The 23,149-nt window shown below is 43.2% G+C and overlaps 1 protein-coding gene across 4 annotated transcripts in view; it reads left to right on the forward strand.

Moving 5' to 3' along the window:
* The window catches only part of RUFY1 (RUN and FYVE domain containing 1), a 40,618-nt gene extending 18,823 nt beyond the window's left edge, over positions 1-21,795 (forward strand). For 3 of the 4 annotated variants that reach the window (XM_075009415.1, XM_075009416.1, XM_075009417.1), the window contains exons 7-18: positions 1,390-1,455; positions 4,161-4,230; positions 5,534-5,635; positions 5,910-6,026; positions 7,111-7,278; positions 8,079-8,176; positions 10,009-10,128; positions 12,032-12,161; positions 19,137-19,231; positions 19,524-19,572; positions 19,767-19,844; positions 20,943-21,795. In XM_075009415.1, the coding sequence (XP_074865516.1) occupies positions 1,390-1,455; positions 4,161-4,230; positions 5,534-5,635; positions 5,910-6,026; positions 7,111-7,278; positions 8,079-8,176; positions 10,009-10,128; positions 12,032-12,161; positions 19,137-19,231; positions 19,524-19,572; positions 19,767-19,844; positions 20,943-21,086 (1,237 nt within the window). In that variant the 3' untranslated portion in view covers positions 21,087-21,795. The remainder of the gene's footprint in view (positions 1-1,389; positions 1,456-4,160; positions 4,231-5,533; positions 5,636-5,909; positions 6,027-7,110; positions 7,279-8,078; positions 8,177-10,008; positions 10,129-12,031; positions 12,162-19,136; positions 19,232-19,523; positions 19,573-19,766; positions 19,845-20,942) is intronic. The other variant, XM_075009418.1, reaches the window with a different exon arrangement.
* The last annotated feature ends 1,354 nt before the right edge of the window (positions 21,796-23,149 follow it).

Genomic DNA, 23,149 nt, shown 5'->3' on the forward strand with positions numbered 1-23,149 from the left:
CAAACAATATGCTTCCTTTGCACATTTTTTTACCACCTAATTTATGGTAAAGCAGCATCATAATTTATTGTAATTACGATATTGGTGAAAAAATTCTTTCTACGGTTGTTTACTTAGCTTTGCACAGGCTGTACCTTTCCAATCCAGAATTTTCTCATCTGGCAAACTCTATAATCCAGTATGATTTTAGTTAGCTGGATGACCACTTATCATGCATGTGACTGTTTTCTGTGGTCCCAATAAAAAAAAAAAGAAAACAAAAACAACAAAAAAAAAAACTTAGACACCAGTCCTGGCTCTCTCTGTTCTGTGCTGGTATTTACCTCTAATTAACCCCTAAGGCTATGGCTACACTAGCACCTCCTTTCAAAAGGGGTATGCTAATGAGCTACTTCAGCAGATGCTAATTAGGCACTGCTATGCATATGCAGTGCCTCATTACCATAATGGCAGCAGCACACATTTTGAAAGTGCTGCTTTGGTTTTGGGAAGAAGGAGCTTTCAAAAACCAGGGGGTCCTTTCAAAAGGCCCCCGTCTACACCGGTGGCGTGCATGTCAAAAGTGGCACTTCTGAAACACATGGAGCCACCATTATGCTAATGAGGTGCTGCATATGCCAAAGTGGCTCATGAACATCCCCCTTTCAGAAGGGGGCGCTAGCGTGGCCACAGCCTAAATGTTTTGTAAGAATCAAGTAAACATTAGAAGTGTTGGTCATGCTGCTAGACTATATGACCTCCCATGGGCCGGCAAATTCTCTTGTCTGGTCAGGTTCTGAGGGTGCTGAAATTAGAAAGGTTCCATATGTATTGTCGTTTTCCCCTATAGTTGAACAGAGGTGACATGTTCACAAAAATTGAAAGAAGTCGATATAAAACCATAAAAGTGGTCTAGATGAATTCTGGACAGGTGCTGAAACTGACTGCTCTTTAAGTTGACATTTATTAAACTACTGCTATGTTTTCATATCTGTAGAATGAGTCCTTCCTTTTGTTTTTGTTCCCCTTTTAATCCTTAAAAACATCAAATGCAACAAAATAGGAAGAAGGGGCTCTTTCAAAAATATACCCCTTCTTTGAAAGAACCTATCTACAACTGCTTTTTTTTCTTTTGAAAGAATCGCTTTTGAAAAGAGATTATGCAAATAAAGTATGAGATGTAAATCAGCACTTCATTTGCATTTTGAGTCCCACATTTGCATTCCTCTTTTGAAAGAGGAATGTAAAGTGTAGATGTAGCCGTAGTTTTACTCCTTTACCTCATCACACTTCTGTCTTTCTTTAATAGTTTATCTTAAGTGCACTGACATGGTGATCTCATGTTCAGTATAGATAAACACTTTAAAATAAATACACTTTTTAAAAAAATTCTTAATGTTTAAAAATTAGAGATGCGGGGATTACTGCTGTGCTTGACCAGAAGCATTATGTGGAAGAACTTAACCGTCATCTAAGGTGAGAGTTGTCTGTTCAAATGTGCAAGCATTCATTCTGTTTTTGTTTTTTCCATTGTGATTTTCTCTGTGCTCTTCTCTTAACATTTTATAGCAGTGGCTCACAGACTCGCACATTAAGTGAAGGTTCTTTTCACAATATGTGACAGTCTCAAATAAAAGCAATATTAACTGGCATAGGAGGCTTAAGAAAATCTTTCCAAGGAAAACAACTGCATAGTATGAGTTCAGGTCTCTTCATTAAACAAAGTATTTTTTTCTTTGTAAAGGAGATGATCCTGTTTGCTTGTAAAAGAAATGTATTTCTCTTTGGTTTTTAGGAAGTTTTCAAGTTACTGAGATACAGTTTTAAGAAAAGGAACCTTGTTTGATCGCTTGTACAAAAAAATCCTATGACTTAAAATTTTGTGGTCAGAAAGTAGAACTGTAAGTCTGTCTACACTGCAAAAATAACTTTGAAGTTGCTTACTTCAAAGTTGAGCATCTATACACATCCTGCTTTGAAGTCGAACTTCGAAGTAGGGCACTACTCCATTCCTGGGAATGGACTTTGAAGTTGGATTCCCTTAACTTCAAAGGGAAAATGTGTGTAAACTCTCTGCTGGCTACTTCGAAGTAGTGCCTAACTTTGAAGTTAGTTCCTAGTGTAGAAACACCCTACAAGTGCAAAGTCAAAATCATTTATCATCTGTTTCTAAATATAGCCTAGCACTCATCACAATCTTAACAGTGATTTTTTTTTTTTGTTAAATGAAAATGCTTAGAGGAAATATCCAAGTCAGGAGCTGTGTAACAAATGCAACTTTGGAAAGTCTGTAGAAGTTCTAATCACTAAATTGTCGCACTTCTCTGAAAAATTAAACTTAATTTTTGTATTTGGTCCATGAGTTCTTGGATGACTGTGCATTTAAAACATTAAATAGAGAAAAGTAGTTGGTATGGGTTTTTTGTTTAATTTGTTTGTTGCCTTTTTCAGATATGTTTGTTTGCCTTGTTAAAAATCTGTATCCTGCAGTTTGTTCAATGTCGACATATATGGTTTTATTTTTAACTTTATAAAATATTACATTTATTTTAACCTTGACAAAAACTAAATTATTTTTTCAATAGTTTGTTTTGTAATTGTGCCTCTTGCTTCGCATATTTTTAATGTGACTAGCTTACACTTGTTTAAACGAAACTTAAATTCTTCTTATCCAGCCACACCTACACCAGTATGTAGTCTTTAATCTGCACCCTGTGTTGCTTTCTGAACTTCAGTGACTTGAGCAAAGTAAGCACTGATGTCAGTCAGTCCTAAAATGGAATTAATCTAAATAATGGTGCAAAATATATTTAAATCCTTTAGCCAGTAGTTTTGAAGTCTTTCAGGAAACAGACCACACTAAACTTAAAGATCTTATTCAATTCCAAAATGTGAACTGACTGCCTTGCAAAAGAAAGCTAATATTACTGTTGTAGATGTTAAAAATAACTTATACGATAAGTGAGAATAATTGTAGAAATGTGAACAGATTTCTGTGGCTAGACTAGAGAAGAAATCCAAGTGGTTTATCTGCATTTAACTATGGCACTTAGCAACTTCTCAAAACTTAAACTGAATAGTATTAACCTTTTCTGCATATACCAAGGATTACACACCAACCTTGGGATTCTGTCAGTGGCTGATCTCTGAAAAATACCTCTGTTATCAGAGACTTTATTGTGAGGCAAGGCAACTGTCCTTGATCCAGCTGAGTATATGGGAGACTTCTTACTGGTTCTATGTAGTGCTTAAACCTAGGCTGCTTTTGAGTCTTTTTCTGGAGTGGCTCCCTGGGTGCATAATCTCTTCCACCAGCTCCCACTGGAGCTCTCTACCATAAATAATTAACTTATTTGTTGTCTGTTGCAATTTGAGGTAATCTCCCTTAGATAATAAGATTACCCTTATATTAATATTGGTTTAGTCAGTCTGTACTTTTTTTTTTTTTTTTCCACCTAGTATCCCATTATCTCCTGATTTACCTTTTGGGTACATTTTTCTGACCATAGGCTCGGATACTAAATTACATCGTACTGATTTTATTTAGCTTTGTAACGGTGTTTGAGCTTTTGTTACCAGATAAACTGGATTTTTGGTATATTTTATGTAGTGCTATTTGTATAGGTTCCAAACTGGGAAAATACCAAAGCAACTAAAACAGTGTACTAATAAGGCATGAGAGGACTTAAATATTTAAAATAGTGGAAAAGATACTCTTTGACTTGGAAAATAATGTAGTTTTACGTGGAGGTTTCATGTTTCTTTACAAACTCAGACTCCAATCCCAGGTCATGTTCTGGCCCCTTTTTACAGCTTTAGATCCATAATGGAGCAGGAAGCCAGGTAGATCTGCAGCGAAGCATTCATTCAAGGCTACTATAACTCAAAGTAGCCAGCTCAGAAGGTCTGAGAAATGAATACAGTGTGCTAATTGTAGGAGACTGACTTTTATCCAAATATGCATTTGCAAGTAGGTAATGATTTTTCTCTTTTCTCCCCTCTCCCTCATCAAAGAAGTAGTTGGCACATAGAGGGACTAGATACCAGCTTGAATTTTTGCCTTTCCATCTCCTACTTGCCATTTATGGGAGACTGTTACAAAATATGTAACTTTGGGGATTAATAAAATTTGAACCATGGCATTCTTTTTATTTAAAGCCATATGTCATCTTTTGCCACAGTTGCACAGTTGGTGATCTTCAGAGCAAGATAGACTGTTTAGAAAAGACCAATTCAAAACTCCAGGAAGAGGTTTGTGGTTAATTTTACCTTTTTTTTTAAATTACAAATTTGATATACAGTTAACCCAGAATGTTTATTACATCCCTAAAAAAAAAAAAAAAAGGGGGGGGGTTGGTTGTTATTTATCAGTTGGCCCACTATTTCACCCAAAAATCCATAGTGAGTTTCATACATGGGGACTAAGTGGGCTGGCTTGAATCGGAACACTGTTAAATTTTCCCACATAGAATACCATGAAGAAAAGTGTGGTACAGTTATAAGGAAAGTTTTGGTTAGTAGATGGGATGTTGCAAGTAAAACTCCTTGTTCTATCAGTGATTTCACAATATCTGTAGACTTAACTCTGTCCAATAAGGTTCTTATTTAGCTATTTAAAAAAAAATCCAAACTTGTCCAATAAAGAGGCGACATTAAATACCTCATCCCACTTTCTCCTCAAAGTGTTTGCCTCCTTAGTCATGTCAACAGGACTTAAATCTCTCAGCACATGCTCTCATTTTCCACCAGAAACAGAGAAGAAAGACTAAAACAAAAAATAAAACAGTGGATGGGGAGAAAAGTTTTAAGGAGCCACGACACTTCAGCTTCCATGCAAAGAAACATTTGCAAAAATGAATAGGTAGCCCATTCTACTGCAGTACTTCACTTTATACAACTCATTTTATGTTATCTGAGTGTGGTTTCATAATTCTCATCGCATTCTGCAAAGCCTAACCTTTGCTCCAACTGGAGGTGTAACTTTTGAGACGACACCGTCCTCTACCCAAAGCATATTGGGTCTAACCTTCAGTGTGCCTTATAGTTCATTTCTGACCACCCTACAGATTATGTTGACAAGACACGTGATACTCCCAACCTTGCACATCCCAAAGCTATCTATGATAAAACAGTGCAGCTTCACCATTGCTTTATGCCAGAATTCAAACTGGTATTTCAAGGTGAGAGGCAAATGCGGTAACTCATGAAATTAAATAGCCCCATAATGAATATTTTAAAGATTAATGGGAACTAGTATTTTTTTACTTGTATTATGAAGCATAATGTACTAAGATTTATTTCTAACATTATTGTAAATGGTCACAGAGAGGTAACCGTGTTAGTTTGTATCTTCACAAAACAAAAAGTAGTCGTCAGATCAGAAGTGGGTCTGCTCCATGAAAGCTCATCACCTAATAAATTATTCGTTAGTCTTTAAAGTGCTACATGACTACTGGTTCGTTTTGTACTTATTCTAAATTTTATGGTTTAAATCTCACATAGATGCTTTACACTTATCTGTGTCTTTCACTAGTCTTGCTTTTTCTTTAACCAGCTTGCAGCAGCATCTGATCGGATTGGCTCACTTCAGGAGGAGCAGCAACAGTTAAAACACCAAAATGAATTAATTCGTGAGCGGAGTGAAAAGAGTGTCGAGGTTGGACATCCAATTTAAGAATATTGAAAATATTTAAGGCAGGAAGTCTTTTGATCAGTTAGCTTTAGTATTATAAAATCATTTTAATTTGAATGCTAGCGTTGTTTGTGTGCATCATATTGCCCTTGACCATAGTCCTCTTATTTTTGAGAAGTCCATTTTAATATTGACCATCTTGTTAAACATAAAATCAATTCTGTGCAATCACAGTAAATTTTCTATAAAAAATTAATAAAAATCAAATATCAAAAAACTTTTCTAATGTTTCATGTAGGTAACAATACAGGATACAAAAATAGAACTGGATACCTATAAACAGTCACGCCAAGGGCTGGATGAAATGTACAGTGATGTCTGGAAGCAGTTGAAAGAGGAAAAAAGAATTAGGATGGTGAGGCTGCTACATGGTAAAAAGGGTGAAATGAGATTTGGTTTTTGCCTTAATTTTTAGTGCTGTGACATTGTAAGTATGTAATGTATGAAGTACTTGTGGATTGATTGAATCTAGGCTCATTGCTGTCCAGTGGATTTTCAAGCGTCTTTCTCACAATAACTCAAACAGATGGATAGCAACAGTTCATGAAAAATAAAAGTTACAACTTGTGGAGGAATAAGAATGAAGTCCTTTTATTTTGTTTGCAGTACCAATATATTTAACTTTTTAAATTCAGTTTTAAAAAGCAACTGGTTTTTCTTCATAGTCTTGCATTGTTGTGACCTATAACAGTCTCCTCTTGGGTGGAGCATTCTCTCAGCAGTCGTGGACTGGCTGGATTAAGAGCCCTTTGCTGCATTTCAGACTTTCAGCTCTTCTAGCCAGTCCCTTGCTGGCAAGAAATACCCAGAATGGAGAAGACTGTCTGAAACATTCAATTCTACCTTCTTGAGTAGGATTGCAAATAAAATAGAATAATGCTGATACCTACAGTCTGCTAGGTGCCCAGTGTGCAGGCAGCAGGCCTGATGCGGTACATCAAGGTAAGCCCTGTTGGGCTACCACATACTTTATTTACCTGTTCATCTGCAGGTAGGGCCACTTGCAGATCCCATTCGCCATGGTTCAGCATCCCTGACCAATGGGAGCTGCAAGATGATGTGCATACCAGGATACCACTTCCCCCCAGTTTACATTGGCCAGGAATGGGAACCTGCAGCCAACAGCAGCTGTGAATAGCCATACCTACAGACTCATAGGTAAATAAAGTATGTGCCTGCCCAGTATAGGCTAATTATGTCAAATGGTGTCTTGCCCACAGGCTGCTTATTGCCCACTCTACTAAAATATGTTGTGTGCTGCTTTTCCTACTAACTTACTTGTATTATTTGGGTTTTTAGTCTCATTACACATAAAATAACTCACCATTATTCCTTGAACTTAATACACAGACAAGTTTTTATGTAGGTATAGCTCATTAGAAACTTCTTACATATGAGGCATGCCCTAAATAGCAATAACTAGAAAATCTCCTTCTAAGGAACTAGAGAAGGAGTTGGAGCTGCAGATTGGATTGAAAACAGAAATGGAAATTGCCATGAAACTTCTGGAAAAAGATACTCATGAAAAACAAGACACGTTGGTTGCACTGCGTCAACAACTGGAAGAAGTTAAAGCTATTAATTTGCAGATGTTTCACAAATCCCAGGTAAACATATCAAAGGTACAGAGGAAGAGCTAAGAATGTTGTCTTGCTATTTGGTTATCATACGTGTGCATAGTGATCTTTGTTACAGACTCGTGTGTTTGGATAGTTTTGGTATTCAATAATCCACTAAAGGTTTTAGGGAAGAATTTCTATCTTATACAGCTTTCTTTCCCAGATGTCAGGTGTTTTCATTGTTCATTGAGTAGGCTTTGTTGTAAATTATATAAATTCCCTTTTGGAATACCATTTGGTACCCTCAATTTGAGAATGATTTTTCATGCAGTTTCCTGTTGTACATGGGGAGAATAGGATCTCAGGAATCCTTACCACTGGTCCTCTGTTCAGACCACTAGACAAAAGTAAATTACTTGCCTAATGCCAGTGAGAGTAGGGAAGAGAACCTAGGGGATTCTGTTTTTCTACCATGCAAAATGCAAGTAACTCCCATCACTAGTTTGATCTTATAGCCCTTTCTACTCTGAGGACCTGACACTTCCTGTTCCTCTCAAAACAGATAGCATGCTTCACTAGACCCCCTAAATCAAACCACTAGTGGATTGATCTCTTGAGCATGGATCCCTGCGATAGTGGACATGCAGCCTAGTAGATCAAAAGCAAGAAGATCATTTAATACATCTTGCCCTCTTCGGTTTTCTAATGAGTGCATCAAATTCTTCAAAATACCATTTTTTTTCCCCCTGAGGCATTAAACTTAGGCTCTCAATTTATTAATTTGGTTATACTCTACAGTAGTAAAGAATTATTTTTGTGAAATTATCTGCACAAATTTCTTCCTACAGAATTCAGAGAGCTCACTGCAACAGAAAAAAGAAACTATATCCTCTTTTGAAGAAAAAACAAATCAGATGATGTCTACTATGAAACAAATGGAAGAGAGGTAATATTTATAAACTCTTGAAGAGACTACACTAGAGGAAAGGATATTCGATCATCTCCCAAAATTCTTACATATTATAGAAGCCTCTCTACTGATGTCATAGATAAGACTTGGTGGATCTTTTGAATTCAGATGGAGCTAAGATGCCTCAATTTTACATTTCAAATGATTGAATTTAGTCTCCACATTTAGCACAGTAACATTCATGTGATCCTTTTGAATTTTCTGTTCTGCCTACTTGGTAAGTCTTTATGCAGTAATATTGAAATTACTCTGCCTTGAAGCACAGGCAACTGCTGGGGAGGGACATATGGCTGGAGGGGACACTGGCTGTGACTGGCGCCTCCCCATCCTTCAAATGACTCCTTCCCACACAACCCCTAGCTCAAGTCCACATGCACTCTCCTTGATGGGGAAGGGCAGTTCTGTCCTGCACTATCATCCTCTCCCAGGTACTGTGTAGCTTGACTGGAGGCTGCCTGGACTGTGGAGAGTGTGCCCCCCTCCATTACCCTTCCTCCGTGCACTTCTTAGGCAGCTGCATATTCTGCTTATGCCGAGGACACCACTAAATCTGGGGCACTGTGCTCTGGCAGCTGCCTATTCTCCTTACACCTAGAACCATCACTCTGATGGGATGGTAAGGCACAAGCAGCGTAAGCAACTAGCCCCATCCCCTGGAGCTTCTGCAGGCTGCGCCCAGTTGTGACTCACCCTCTCTGTTTCACTGGAGCTGGGAACAGGGTCATGTCTCTGGGAGGGGGAACCCAGAAATGGCTGGAGCCTGAGGCTTGTGGGGCAGGCACAAGGCTGATAGGCAGCTGAGCCCCATGCAAGGGGCTGGGATCCCAGGTGCGGGGGCTGGGGCTGGGGTATGGCAACACTCCCAGTTCCCACGTGTCTTTCTTTTCCTCCCCTTACAACCCTCAGCACAGCTCCAATCCTGATGAAGCCAACCCCTTCCTTCTCCCTCTGCCCCCTACCCCCAGCTTTCTGCACTGTAGGGCACAGTAAATCTTAAGGTGATCTATCCCATATACTGGCAGAACAGCGTGAGACTGTCCAGGGCATCTCCTCCTCCTCTGTCCTCTCCCAGGTAGCCCCGTGCTGGAAGTTGCCGGGGAGAATGCAACAGCCAAGCAGTATGCCCAGAAGAGTGGAGGTTCTGCCCCCACCGGCTGTTGACCCTTTTGCCCCTAACTCCTGGCTTGAGGAGAGCATGTGACCCATCGTGGCCCCCACGTTAATGCATCACCCCTGTCTTGACTTATAGGCTGCCAGTGTAATATTTTCTTTTGCATTCACGCAGATGTGCACATGTCATGAGCTCCAAACTTTAGGCACTTCCCGTATGATCATCATCTACTGAAAATCTAAATATATACAAAGATAAAACTTAATCAGTTACTGTCTTCATTTGATGTAGACATACATTAAGAGAAACTCTGACACTATCCATTGCCTACCTCTGTTCCAATAGGCTGCTCCCTTGCTCCAGTCTTTGCAGCATTCCCGAGGTAGTCTCATGGGCCACAGTGCAGCACTGGCATAGTGAGACTATTCTGATGGATGTGAGTAGGGGGCAGGGAAACTACATGATAGTGACAAGTGTGCACAGCCTCATCTCTTGTATATGTTCAAGCTCGCTCTCTCTCTCTCTGACCTCCTCTTCGTGTACATTTTCTTTCTTCCCCTTCTGCCCCATACAGATCTGGCCTAAGTCACAAAATTTACTGCATTGCAATGGAATCTTTTAAAGTATCATGTGTACTTCAGAAAGACTGTTGTGCATTAATTATAATTAATGCACTGCATCCCTTATTTTGTTACAGATTGCGACAGGCAGAACAGGCTAAGCAGGCAGCAGAAGGAAAAAATAACAAGATGAAGCAAGAGTTTGATGGCAGAATTGAGACTTCGCAGCAACAACTCACCCAGCTGAACAATCAATGGTACCTTACTTCTGTAATTTTTAACATAAAGGAAAAAAGTTGATTTTTTTTTTCTTTAAAGATATTTGTGTTTTCTCTCTATTAGTGGAAAAGAGCGATAACTAGTTTTTTGTGGACAGTAAACTATCTGTTTGCTCTTTTTACCTGTACATACATAAAGCTAAGTAAGATGGAGAGTGGATGTGTTTAATTAAATTTGCGTGCTTTGCCATTAATAACAAAACACTATGAATGATTAACTTTTCCCATCTGGGAGTCTGTCTTCTGCAGACATAAAATTAGACAAGTGCCTGTCCCAAAAGACTTACTTTAATGGAAAACATTCAGACAAAAGAATGAGAAAGGATGCATTATGACATTTCTGAGTGTCCAAGCTGTTTTAACAAGTATAATTCATATGATGGTGTACTTAATGTAGGCTTGTTATAAAGAGAACTCCAGGTGTCTGATCATAAGGGATCAGTGTCACACCAAGTGCTAAATAAAATGTCAAATTTTGAATCAAACCATAGGGTTTTTGCTTACCTGTCAGTCCTGGATGTGTCTTCATTTTCTAAGATGGTCTGCATTGGCAGCTGGAGAATTTGAGTGACTACAAATCAGAAAATATTTTCTAAAGTATATGAGCAAAACTATTTTTTAAAAGATGTATGATGGAAATAATAAAAGCACCTTTTCCCTTCGTCCCCTATTTTGGATTGAGACTTCTAGTTTTAAAAAGCAGCCAAACGCTACCAGTCATCTCAGGCTGCTCTAATTTGTGCCAGTGAATAATTGTTTCCAAGGAGACCCACATCCAACCGAGCATTTTGTACCAGATGAGTTTCCTAGCTGAAGAGAATCCTCAGCTTTTGAGTTTCATTTGTACTGTTGGAGTGGCACAAATGGAATTTAGGAGCGGGTAGGATAAAGATGTCTCCGTGTCTTCGGAACTTCAGTAAACAACCTGATATCCTTTTCTGTGATTTGAAGATTTTGTTTGTCTTCAAGATTCATATCCCTGAGTGCACCCCAAGTATGGCTTATTAGAGTGATGACAATCTGGAAATACATTTGTTCTTAACTTGGATCTTCATCTGGATGGAAAGTGTATATGAGGAGAGATTTATTCACTGCAGTAGGGGTGTGGCCTTTAGTCCTTCTTAATCAAAGTTCCTTCAGAGCACTTGGACAGCATCTTTAAAGATAGCAACTCAGTGTAGTTAATCAGAATTATAACTAATTAGAAATTGACAAAGCTCCTCCCAGATACGCTCACCAATTGTTTGATTCCTTGTATAGACACAGAAAATCTCAATCTGGGCACCTTACAGCTCCCAGCTTCATCCATGGACCATACTTCTCCTGACACATATTGTATCTGCTGAAAACTTTTGAAATTGTTTTGTAGATCATCATCAGTTTTATAGAACGCTGTCGTGCTCTTTTCCAGGGCTTGTCCTGTTCTCAAATCTGGTCTGAGTCACTTTTAGAGCCAGTGCTCAAATAATGAAACAATCGGTTACTGCATTAAAAAGGGCTGGAATTTAATACCAAATGCATAGCCCACTGTGCTGCCGATGCCTTCCCAGAATTTCACTGATGAGACTAAGTTTATGCGTGCATATACTCTCAATTGTGATGGCTTGCGTGGTTTTATTATTTATACACAAGCAGTCAAATACACTCCCAACTGAATAAAAATTCCACCACCCCTCCAATCTACTGTATTGACTGCCCCTTCCTTACTATGACCAAAGGAAAGATGGTTTAATTTTTTTTTTTATCTCTGAGCTGTCAAGATATGTCACTATGCCTTCCCAGAACAATGGTCCAGTGTAGCCTTCAGTTGGATGACTGCTCTAGCCTTTTTCCTAAAACATGATATCAAAACAGCTCTGTTTAGAACCATTTTTTTTAACAGCTCAATTCTGGAGAAAGAGTTGAAGTCTGAAAAAGAACAGAGACAGACTTTGCAGCGAGAGCTATATCAAGAGAGGGACACTACTAGTCTGCTAAAAACAGAAGTGCAACAAATGGAAGGGTTGAAAAAGGTGAGTGTGGTTAGTGGTTTGGAAGTAAAGTCTACAGAAGCTGTACAAGTATTTCCCACCTTGGCTTGAATAGTTAGCTTATTTCTGCAAACTTCCCCAGCTTTCCCCCTTCCAAAGGGGTTATAGGTAAATGCCCAACAATTCAATTTACTTTGTGCAGAAAAATGCAAATAGGAGTTTGGGGTCACTTAGAAAACAGAATGATTGAAAACAATGAACTACAGTACAAGATGTATTATCCAGCATCCTTGGAGAACAGGGGTTGCTGGATAACAAATGTGACTGTTAACTGAGTATACCAGTCATCCAAGTGCCAGATAAAGACAGGTTACTCACCGTAGTAACGGTGGTTCTTCGAGATGTGTCCCCGTGGGTGCTCCACAATAGGTGTAGGGCTTGCCCGGCGCCGCAGATCGGATCTGCCAAGCAGTTTCTGCCGGACCGCGCATGCGCCAGCGCCCGCCGCTCCCTTGCGCGCTCCTGGCCATGTGCGCGATCCGGTCCCTGCCAGTTCCTCGACCAACCACCTCGGATGCCCCTGCAAAACACTAACAGAGATCCAAAGCGGGGAGGATGGGCAGGTAGTGGAGCACCCACGGGGACACATCTCGAAGAACCACCGTTACTACGGTGAGTAACCTGTCTTTCTTCTTCGAGTGTCCCCGTGGGTGCTCCACAATAGGTGACTACCCAGCAGTAACCCAAGATAGGAGGTGGGCAATCGGATTATGTGCAGCTTGTCCCCGAGAGGACCGCTGCAGAGAGACGGGTATCCTCTTGGAATACCCTGTGAAGGGCGTAATGTTTGGCGAAGGTGTCGTAGGATGACCAGGTCGCCGCTCTGCAAATGTCTTTTAACGCAACGCCCTTGAAAAAGGCTGTTGATGCCGCCACCGCCCTAGTGGAATGAGCCCTGGGCATGGCCAGTAAAGGAGTCTTTTTGAGTTCGTAGCACATTTTTATGCAGGATACAATGTGCTTTGAGATTCTCTGCGAGGAAAGACTTTCTCCTTTTGATTTGGGAGCGAGGGAGACTAGGAGTCTATCCGTTTTCCGGAAGGACTTGGTCCTGTCTACGTAGAAGGCTAGCGCCCTCCTCACGTCCAGGAGGTGTAGGCGCGCCTCTTCGTTGGAGTTATGAGGCTTTGGATAAAACGAGGGTAGAACAATAGGTTCGTTAATGTGAAACTCAGAAGAAACTTTGGGAACAAAGGCTGGATGCAGCCGTATGGTTACCGCCTCCTTGGAAAAAACAGTGCAGGGTGGCGTTGCCATGACTGCCGCAAGCTCGCTCACCCTACGAGCTGACGTAATTGCAAGAAGAAAGGTCGTCTTTATTGTAAGGAGGCTGAGGGGGACCGTGGCCAAGGGCTCGAACGGTGGTCCCATTAGCGCGGTAAGCACCAGGTCCAAGTTCCACGAAGGTGGAATCGGTTTCCGAGGGGGGTATAGGTTTACCAACCCTTTGAGGAACCTGGGCGATGGGCGAACACCGTGTGCCCTTCCTCCTCGTGTCTGAACGCCGAGATGGCGGCAAGGTGGACCTTCAATGAGGATAGCGAGAGTCCTCCTCTCTTGAGGTCCAGTAAATACTCTAGTATTGTAGGTATAGGCACCGAAAGGGGGGCCAGCTGTTTGGTAGAACACCAAGCTGTGAAGCGAGTCCATTTCTGCTTGTAGGTCTTCCTGGTGGAAGTCCTCCTGCTACTTTCTAGGACTTGCTGCACTTCCTCTGTGCATGTGCTCTCTAGGGAGCTGAGCCATGGATTAACCACGCTTGCAGTCGCAGGCTTTGGGGGTGCGGGTGCACTATGGACCCCTGGGCTTGCGTGAGCAGATCCGGCGCCACCGGAAGAGGCATCGGTGGACAGTCCGACATGCGCAGGAGTAGGGGGAACCATTGTTGTCGATCCCACATTGGGACTATCAGGATCATCCGGGCCCCTTCCCTCCTGGCTTTCTGCAAGACTTTGTGGATCAGCACTGTGGGAGGAAAAGCATAAAGCAGGGGGCCCCTCCACGGGATTGCTGAGTGGCAAACAGGTCTATCTGGGGAAAACCCCATGCGCGGAAAATCGGCCGTAGCAGATCGGGACGGATCTGCCACTCGTGTGTGAGTGCAAAATGCCTGCTTAGCTGGTCTGCCTTCACATTGTGCGCACCTGGCAAGTATGAGGCTTTCAAGATTATATTGTTGGCGATGCACCAGTTCCATAAGCGGACTGCTTCCGCGCATAAGGCACGGGATCGAGCTCCTCCTTGCCTGTTTATATAAAACATGGTGGAGGTATTGTCTGTACTGATCCCAACGACTTTGCTTTGTATATGGTCTCGAAAGTGTCTGCAGGCGTTGAACACTGCTCTGAGCTCCAGTATATTTATGTGTAGTGACTGCTCCGTGGATGACCACAGTCCTTGAGTCACCTCTTCGCCCATGTGTGCTCCCCACCCTATGAGGGAGGCATCTGTAGTGAGAAAAACCGATATTTGTGGCTGGTGGAAGGGTACCCCTGTTAGCAAGTTCCTGGGGTTTACCCACCATTGGAGGGATTTGCGCACCTCCGGTGTGGGCGACACCACCCTGTGAACGGTGTGTACTGCCGGTTTGTATACGCTCGCCAGCCAGTGCTGCATGCTGCGCATGTGTAACCTGGCGTTCTGTACTACGAACGTCGCCGCTGCCATGTGGCCCAGCAGCTGTAAGCACGTCAAGACCGGCACCGTAGGGCTGAAGGTGATGACCTGCACGAGGGAGCCGATGGCCCGAAAGCGAGCCTCTGGTAGATATACTCTCGCTGTAACAGAGTTTATGCGAGCCCCTATGAACTCTATGTCCTGTGTGGGGTCTATTTTTGATTTTGCCAGATTGATAACCAGGCCGAGTGAAGAGAACGTGTTTGCTGTGACGCGTATCATGCGTAGTACCTCCCCCTTCGAGGCCCCTTTGAGCAGGCAGTTGTCCAGATACGGGAATATAAATACCCCCTGTCTGTGCAGGTAGGCTGACACCACTGCCAAGGTCTTGGTGAAGACTCTGGGGGCCGAGGAGAGGCCAAACGGTAGGACCTTGTATTGGAAGTGTTCGTTGCCTACCATGAACCGGAGGAATCGCCGGTGAGCCGGATGGGTAGTTATGTGGAAGTACGCGTCTTGTAAATCAAGGGCTGCAAACCAGTCTCCATCGTCCAGTGCTGTAAGGATGGAGGCGATTGTGATCATCCGAAAGCGTTGCTTGCGCAGGTACCGGTTGAGGCCGCGAAGATCTAGGATGGGCCTCCAGCCTCCTGTCTTTTTCTCCGTGAGGAAGTACCTCGAGTAGAACCCTTTTCCTTGCAGTTGCTCCGGCACTCTTTCCACTGCCCCTGTGAGCATGAGATGGTCTACCTCCTGCTTGAGCCTCGCTACTTGGGAGGCCTCGTGGAGGTGGGGCCTGGGTGGAGGTCGTGGCGGTGGGAGCGACTGGAATGGGATAGCGTACCCCGTGGCTATGATCTCCAGCACCCATTTGTCTGTAGTGATCCTTTGCCACTGGTCGTAGAATGGTCGGAGGCGATGGTGGAATAGCCGCTTCGGATGACCTTGTGCGATGGTAGTGATGGCGCAGCCCTGGATCTGTGTGTCAAACTTGTGGCCTTTGGCCCTGCCCCGAGGACGCACGGCTCTGTTGTGAACGTTGCCTGGGAGTTCTGTACTGCTGGTGCTGTTGATGTCGCCCTTGCTCGTAACCCCTGTGGTACTGGGGATGCTGTTGCTGGTACTGGTACCATCTTTGTTGAGGGTAGTACTTTTTCTTTCTGTATGGAGGGGTGTAAATCCCCAGGGTCCTAAGTGTGGCTCTTGAATCTTTACTGGAATGAAGGACCGAGTCAGTTGATTCAGCAAACAGCTTCTGCGAGTCGAAGGGAAGGTCAGCTATCTTCGCCTGCAGATCCCTCGGTATACCCGAAGTCTGGAGCCAGGACTCCCTTCGCATCACCACTGCCGTAGCTGTGGAACGTGCTGCTGTGTCCGCAACGTCCAGGGCGATCTGAACTCCCGTCCTCGAGGCCGCGTAGCCTTCTTGCACGATGGCCTTGAGCACCGGCTTTTTGTCCTCTGGAAGCGAGTCCATGAGGGAGGTTAACCTAGAATAGTTGTCGAAATTATGGTTCGCTATGTGCGCTGCGTAATTTGCCATTCGCAACATTACAGTGGAGGAGGAGTAGACCTTTCTGCCGAACAGCTCTAGCTTCTTGGCATCTTTGTCTGTTCCCCCTGTCCTGAATTGAGATGTCTTTGATCTTTGTTGCGACGACTCCACCACCAAGGAATTTGGCTGTGGGTGGCTGAACAGGAACTCCATGCCCTTCGCCGGCACGAAGTATTTCTTATCCGCTCTCTTGTGGACAGGCGGAATAGTCGCAGGGGTCTGCCATATCATAGTGGCGGACTCCAAGATTGCTTCATCAAGCAGTATTGCTACTTTGGAGGAGGCCGGAGGTCTCCGATTTTTGAGGAGCTTATGGTGTTTCTCTTGCACCTCTGCTGTCTGGATGCCTTGCGTGAAGGCCACCCTCTTAAAAAGCTCTTGAAACTGTTTGAGATCGTCCGGGGGATGGACGTCCCCCGGGGCCGTAGCCTCGTCCAGGGAGGAGAGCGAGGAACCGCTGGGGTACGTCTCTCTGGACCCTTCCGGTTCCTGTTGGTGATGGTACACCCTCTCACTAGAGGTTTGCGAGGGAAAATCTCGGGGTTCCATAACCAGTCCCTCCTGAGATGCTTGAGTCTCTGTCCCCGGTTGCAATTGCCCTCGGGGATACGCGATCGTCTGTGGGGATCTTTCCCTAGTAGATTGCCGATGGTGTCTATGCCCCGCGTGATAGGGGCAACCGTGGCAGTATAGGCACTGTTCTTGGGAAGGTGACCTAGACCACTCCCTTGGTGCATACCCTCTGCTTCTGGGGGAGCGAGATCGTCGAGAGATCTGGGACACTGGAGAGAGCGATTTTGAATAGTATTCCAGCAGTTCAAACCCCAGGAAGGGTGAAGGTGGTCCCAGCCAGGGTGAGGCTGGTTGCAAAAATGGAGAAGGGGGCTCCGGGTAAGCTAGGGGGGACCCCTGCCTTCTAGTTGGAGTCTGCAACGTAAGCGGAGGGCTGTGAGAAAGCAACTCCACAGCCCTGTCTGGAGAGGGGCTGCGATGCCTCGTCTTGTGTGTAGCCTTCCCCCTCCCTTGAGGAGGTAACTCCGCCCCTTGACGTGTAGGGGATCTCTGCCCCGTCCGTGCCGTGCTCGGCACGCTCGAGGGCGGTGCCGCACGTGCGGTGTCCTCCGGTGCCTGCAGGCTGCGTGCCTGCGCGCTCTGCACTACCGGTTCCCCGGGGGTCGGTGCCGCTGCTTGCGGTGCCGCCGGTACCGGCGCTTGTTTAGCCGCCGCCCTGCCTGCGGTGCGGGGCGGCTGCTTGATTATCGGAGGCTGAGCTGCTGCCACGTGGCTCTCCGTGCCGCCGCCGATCAGCTGTTGCTGCGGCTGGGGGCTGCTCGCTCCTCCCGTCCTGCTCGCTGTTGCTGCCGGCAGGGATCGGGCTGGGGAGGCTTTCCTCCGTTTTTGCGCTGATGGTGTGAGGGAGGCAGCTTTCCTTTTATGGGCCCCGGAGGGTCCCTCCTGCTGCGGCCGCTCCGGCACGTCTGGCTGGAGGGCCTTGTCGAAGAGCAGCATTTTAAGCCGCATCTCCCTGTCCCTCCTTGCTCTGGCTGTTAGTTTTGCACAGAAGGAGCATTTCTGTGCAACATGGGACTCCCCAAGGCACCTTATGCATAGACTGTGCCCATCAGACGCTGGCATTGCCTCTCGGCAGGACTCACATTTCTTAAATCCTGAAGAGGACATTGTTGGTGAGTCTTTCAGTTGTTAAACGGGTACTTAGCACCTTCTCTGTGCTGTTTTCCCCTTCTGATGGCCTGCCGCAGCAGGAGGGCCGATGGCCCTATGCTCCTGGCCTCCGGCGCTTGTTACTGGAACTGGACTGAAAGCTGTCCCGCTTGCTGTTTGTTTTTTTTTGTGTTTTTTTTGTTTTTTTTTTTTAAATAACAACCAGCTAACTTGCAGTAGCCTAAGAACTTGAAAACTTTAAAGAAAAACAGTTAAAGCCTATTGAATAAGCTAACTTGGCCTTAGCCTAGTCGGATTCCGTCTGCAGCCGACGGCGGTTAAGAGGAACTGGCGGGGACCGGATCGCGCACGTGGCCAGGAGCGCACAAGGGAGCGGCGCGCGCCGGCGCATGTGCGGTCCGGCAGAAACTGCTTGGAAGATCCGATCTGCGGCGCTGGGCAAGCCCGACACCTATTGTGGAGCACCCACGGGGACACTCGAAGAAGAATATGGCTTTTACTGTATAACACAAGGTTTCAAATGTGAATGTTTGAACCTAAAATATTCGTGGACAGCCCACTCCACATGTGCATTTAGCATGTGTTGTATGTCAGCGCTGGAAGAAGGAAGCATATATCTTGTTTTCAGTTCTGTGTTTGTATGAAACCTAACTTAGTGGCATCCTACTACATATCTGTGGCTCTGCCTCCAAGGTACTATAAAGGATAATAAGAGGCATGTGCACTGCATATTGACTGACTGAATAATATTTCCACTCTTGGTCAGTTGGTTGGTTTGTGCCACATCTGCTACTCTAAGATTGCAGGGGCCTGAAAAACATCTCTTCACTTTGCTTGTATTTGTATAATCAGTTAAAAATTTGCCCATGGTGATCTGAAGTATATAAATGGGGTACATTTTAGATGCAAACAGGTTGTTGATATGAACACGCAAAGAGCAAGCTACTTAAGTGCCGAGAATAGGAATTTGGCTTTGTAGAGAAGTTTATACGTCATAGATTCCTCAAGTGTTGGGTAGGTTGTCCAGAACCCAGGCAACATAAAGGAGTGAAAATGCTCAGTATTCAGGTTCTCGTTCACAGCATTTTGTGTGTTAATTATAGGAACTGCGAAAACTGCAAGATGAGAAGCAGCAGTTAGAGAAGATCTGCGGAGAACAGGAACAAGCACTACAAGAAATGGGACTACACCTTAGCCAGTAAGTTCCAATAACTTAAGAACTATGTAGCTCAGTGAGGCTGGATTTTCAGACTAATTCATAGCATATGCAACAATTTAAGAAATGATGGATGAGTCTGGAGAAGGTTATGTACAAAAATTTGGGCAACCTGTGTATGTGTTTTATACATGCACTTCAGTGGCACTTTGTGTACAAGTAAGGGTTGCAGGATTGGAACTTTTTCCCTCTCCCCTAAATTCCATCTCAACTGTGCTGCATTTTATCTATAGCCTTTATCTCATGTTAAAAGGGGAACTAATCTCTTTTCCAGATCAAAACTGAAGATGGAAGATATTAAAGAAGTAAATAAAGCACTAAAGGTACTGTACACTTTATGAAAATGTAAATCAAGTATATATCGTTTTGTTGACCTCATACTGTAGGTAACTATTAAAATTAAGTGATATGGCTGTGGGAAAGTTGCAACCCAAACCAGTTTCAACTTCAAATCCTTTACCAAGTCATTCATAACTGAACAAATCTTTCTTGAATGTGATATATATATTTTTTTAAGGGCCATACCTGGCTAAAAGATGACGAAGCAACCCACTGTAAACAATGTGAGAAGGAGTTCTCCATTTCAAGAAGAAAGGTAATAGTCTTCAGTAGATAACCTATGACTACCCCCCCCCTTTTTTTTAAAAGCAATAACTGAAAGATAATTGTAACTTGGTGGTAGCTGATCTCCATTCTAATGTATTACATAACTCATTTTGCTGGGAGAAAAGTATTTAAAAGCCTTCAATTCCAGATTTTGTCCTACATCACTAACTAAAGGAAAATTTATATTCAATTTTTTTATATTTATATCATTCAAATTCAGCACATTAACACATGGTTTAAACCAGGACGGGAACTTTGAGTCAGTAGAGGGCCTCGTCTGCATACTTGGCTTAATCTAATTCTTGACCTCCTCCTCCACTATCTGATTTGCTCACTTTGATTATCTTTTTCTGATTTGTCCTCCTTGCTTACTGTTTTTGGTTCCCTGTGCCTTAAATATTGAGTCTATTCTGGTCTGTCCCTGGTCTGAAGAAGTGGGTCTGTCCCATGAAAGCTCACAAACTATTTTGCTAAGTGCTACTTGACTGCTTTTTGTTTCGATAGTGTATAGACTAGCATGGCTTCCTCTCTGTTACTAAAGAAAATTTGTGACATTAACGCTCTGCTCTTTAATGGGGGGAGAGGGAGGACAAGGGTTTTGTTTTTTTTTAATAGATTGCTTCTGAAATCAGGGACAGGGTGATTTGGGGTTATATTTAGCAATACTTGAGTCTTGTTTGTGCTGTCTGTGAGGATATTGCTTGACAGCAGGAATGGGTAGCTTTAGGGAGCATGATATATGCTGCCCTTGAAAAATTCAATTCCCATTGTGGTTTTCTTTTTTAACAAGCAAGACTGGAAAGTGCTAAAAAGCATTTTTTTAGTCTCCAGAAAGAATATGCCTCAAGATGCACTAATTTAACATCCCCTTGTTAAGCAGCTGTGATGGCAGCCTCTGGACTAAATTCGGCGTAGCCTTCCTAAGTGGAAGGAAGTGGGCCCTTAATGTGGGGAAGGTGGAAGCTCAGGAAACAGTGGATGGTGCTACCAGGAGCTTATCACAACTTACTAATAACCTCCTGTCCTTAAAGATTAAACTGCAGTTTCTGTTTACTCAGCTCTAATTATGTTTTAAACTGTCTTGTAGCATCACTGTAGAAACTGTGGTGACATCTTTTGCAACACTTGTTCCAGCAATGAACTTGCACTGCCATCATATCCTAAACCTGTGCGTGTTTGTGATACGTGTCATACTTTACTGCTTCAGAGGTGTTCATCTAATGCTTCCTAATGCTGCAAGAGGACCGTTCTAAGCATGGAAAAGGAGCCGTGACTCTTTTCAAATTCTGAATTCCAGTTACCCCTTCTGAAGTAGTAAACATCTTTCTACATGTCAACACTTTCCATTCCAGAACAGGTCAAGTAATAATTTAAAAGCTATAAAGCTATTTATAGAAATTATGAAAGCTGTTTTGCTAATATTTCATAATGAAATCAAGTAGGGAAAAAATCATAGAAAAGGTCCTATAATTTAAAATGTGCTTAACATGGTGAAACTTAAGTGCAAATTCACTTTTCTGAATTTTATAAAAAGCTATTTTCTTTGTTTAAAACTTTGTACTTCATTTGTACATCTGACTGATCTCTTTAAAAAAAATCACTTTCTGTACTCTAACCTCCTGGTTCTACTGTAACTACTCACTTTAGTATACTCAAGATTATATTATGTTATGTACAGTTTTGTACGTGGTCGAAGTAAGTTGAACACAGTCAACCTTCTATAGTTCATGTCTATAAAAAAGCTTTAGAATGAAAATGTATAAATGAATGTGCCTTCACAATATACTCAGTTAAACAAAAGCATATAGACTATTTGTTTCTAAAGCTCTTATGAATACAATAGTGATTATGTAAGGAAGTCTTGTTGAACTATGGAAAATGAGCTATTTAGTCTTAACACTGTTCCATTTTTTTTAAATAAACAGCAAGGAGTAAAACACCATGTGCTCTTTAAAAGATTTTTTGTGCTGCAAAACAAAATACAACTTGTAGAAAATAGACACTTTAAAAACAAGTTCAGTACTATGTAGTATTAAAAAAGCTATGCAAACTAAGCAAAACACAAGATGTATACACAGAAAAATGTTCTGAGGGAATCTCTTTTGTTGATACAAACTTTGTTGCATTTTGCACGTCTCATCTCAAAGCAGTATGCCTAAAAAAAAAAAGTGAACTGAAAGGTGATACAAAATATGGCCTGGGGGGGTCCAGCAACTGCATAACCAATGACTGCTCCTGAGACCTACTAATCAGACGAGATGTTTCCAGCCTCCAAGGTTAGATGCTGACCAGCTAGACAGTTGCAAAATTACCAGATGCTACACAACCAAGCCCCCTGAATCCCTGGCAGAAGAAAGGGAGAGAGTTTCTCTTCTTCCTCAATATGGGACTTCTGCTGGAGGCCTGGGGCTCCAAGAGCTTCCCTTCCCCCACTCCTAGCAGGTTGGCTTCCCTGTGGCAGAGCTGCACAGGCTGGTGGCTCCTGTCAGCTTCTGCTGGCTAAGAGGAACATGTGGGGGAGGGAGGAGAGGATGAGAAGCCCTGCAGGGGGCAGGGCAGAGAGGCATATCCTTGGGTATACAAGAACACAGCAGTGTAGGGGACACCAAAAATCTGGTGCCCCAAATTTTGAGTTATCCTACACAGCTGCATATCTCATGCATGCTTGGGGTGGCCCTGCTACTATGATGGGAGATGCCTGCTAACAGTTGTGTATTAGCTACATGTCATTACAGGCAGTCTCATTATACTGTCACCTCCATAAACTCAGTCTTGAAGCCCATTTGTTCTGTTGCCTCCACTGCTCCCCTTGGAAGGTTGCTCCAGAACTTCACTTCTCCAACCTGTAGAAACCATGTAATTCTGAGCTGAAAGATGCTGATGTCCTTTTGGCCACACTGGCTCTCAATTTAAGTAACCTGCTGAGTCTTTCTGCTGTATTTATGATCTCAAGTCCCCTCAGGTTAAGCAAAAATGCTTTCTCCAAAACTAGCTCCACTTACATTGCTCTTTGTACTACATAAGTGTTTTTCCTGACAGAAAGAAATGAAGAAAATGCACTACCACGCAACCTGAATAGTAGAGGTAGCACTGTTAGTCTGTATTCTAATAAGTCATATAGCTCATCACCTGAAATCTTTTTTTTTTAGTCTTTAACGCGTTACATGACTGCTTGATAGTAGAACAAAACAGGTTAGACAAAGCTGCAATTACTCGGTGAGAAGAATAGGGCAGGAAGAATAAAGCTAGCATAAGTCAGTGTTTCTTGCTCCTATTGGACTACCTCCCTGCAGG

The sequence above is a fragment of the Carettochelys insculpta genome, chromosome 15 (genome assembly GCF_033958435.1).
Source record: "Carettochelys insculpta isolate YL-2023 chromosome 15, ASM3395843v1, whole genome shotgun sequence".
NCBI lineage: Eukaryota > Metazoa > Chordata > Testudines > Carettochelyidae > Carettochelys > Carettochelys insculpta.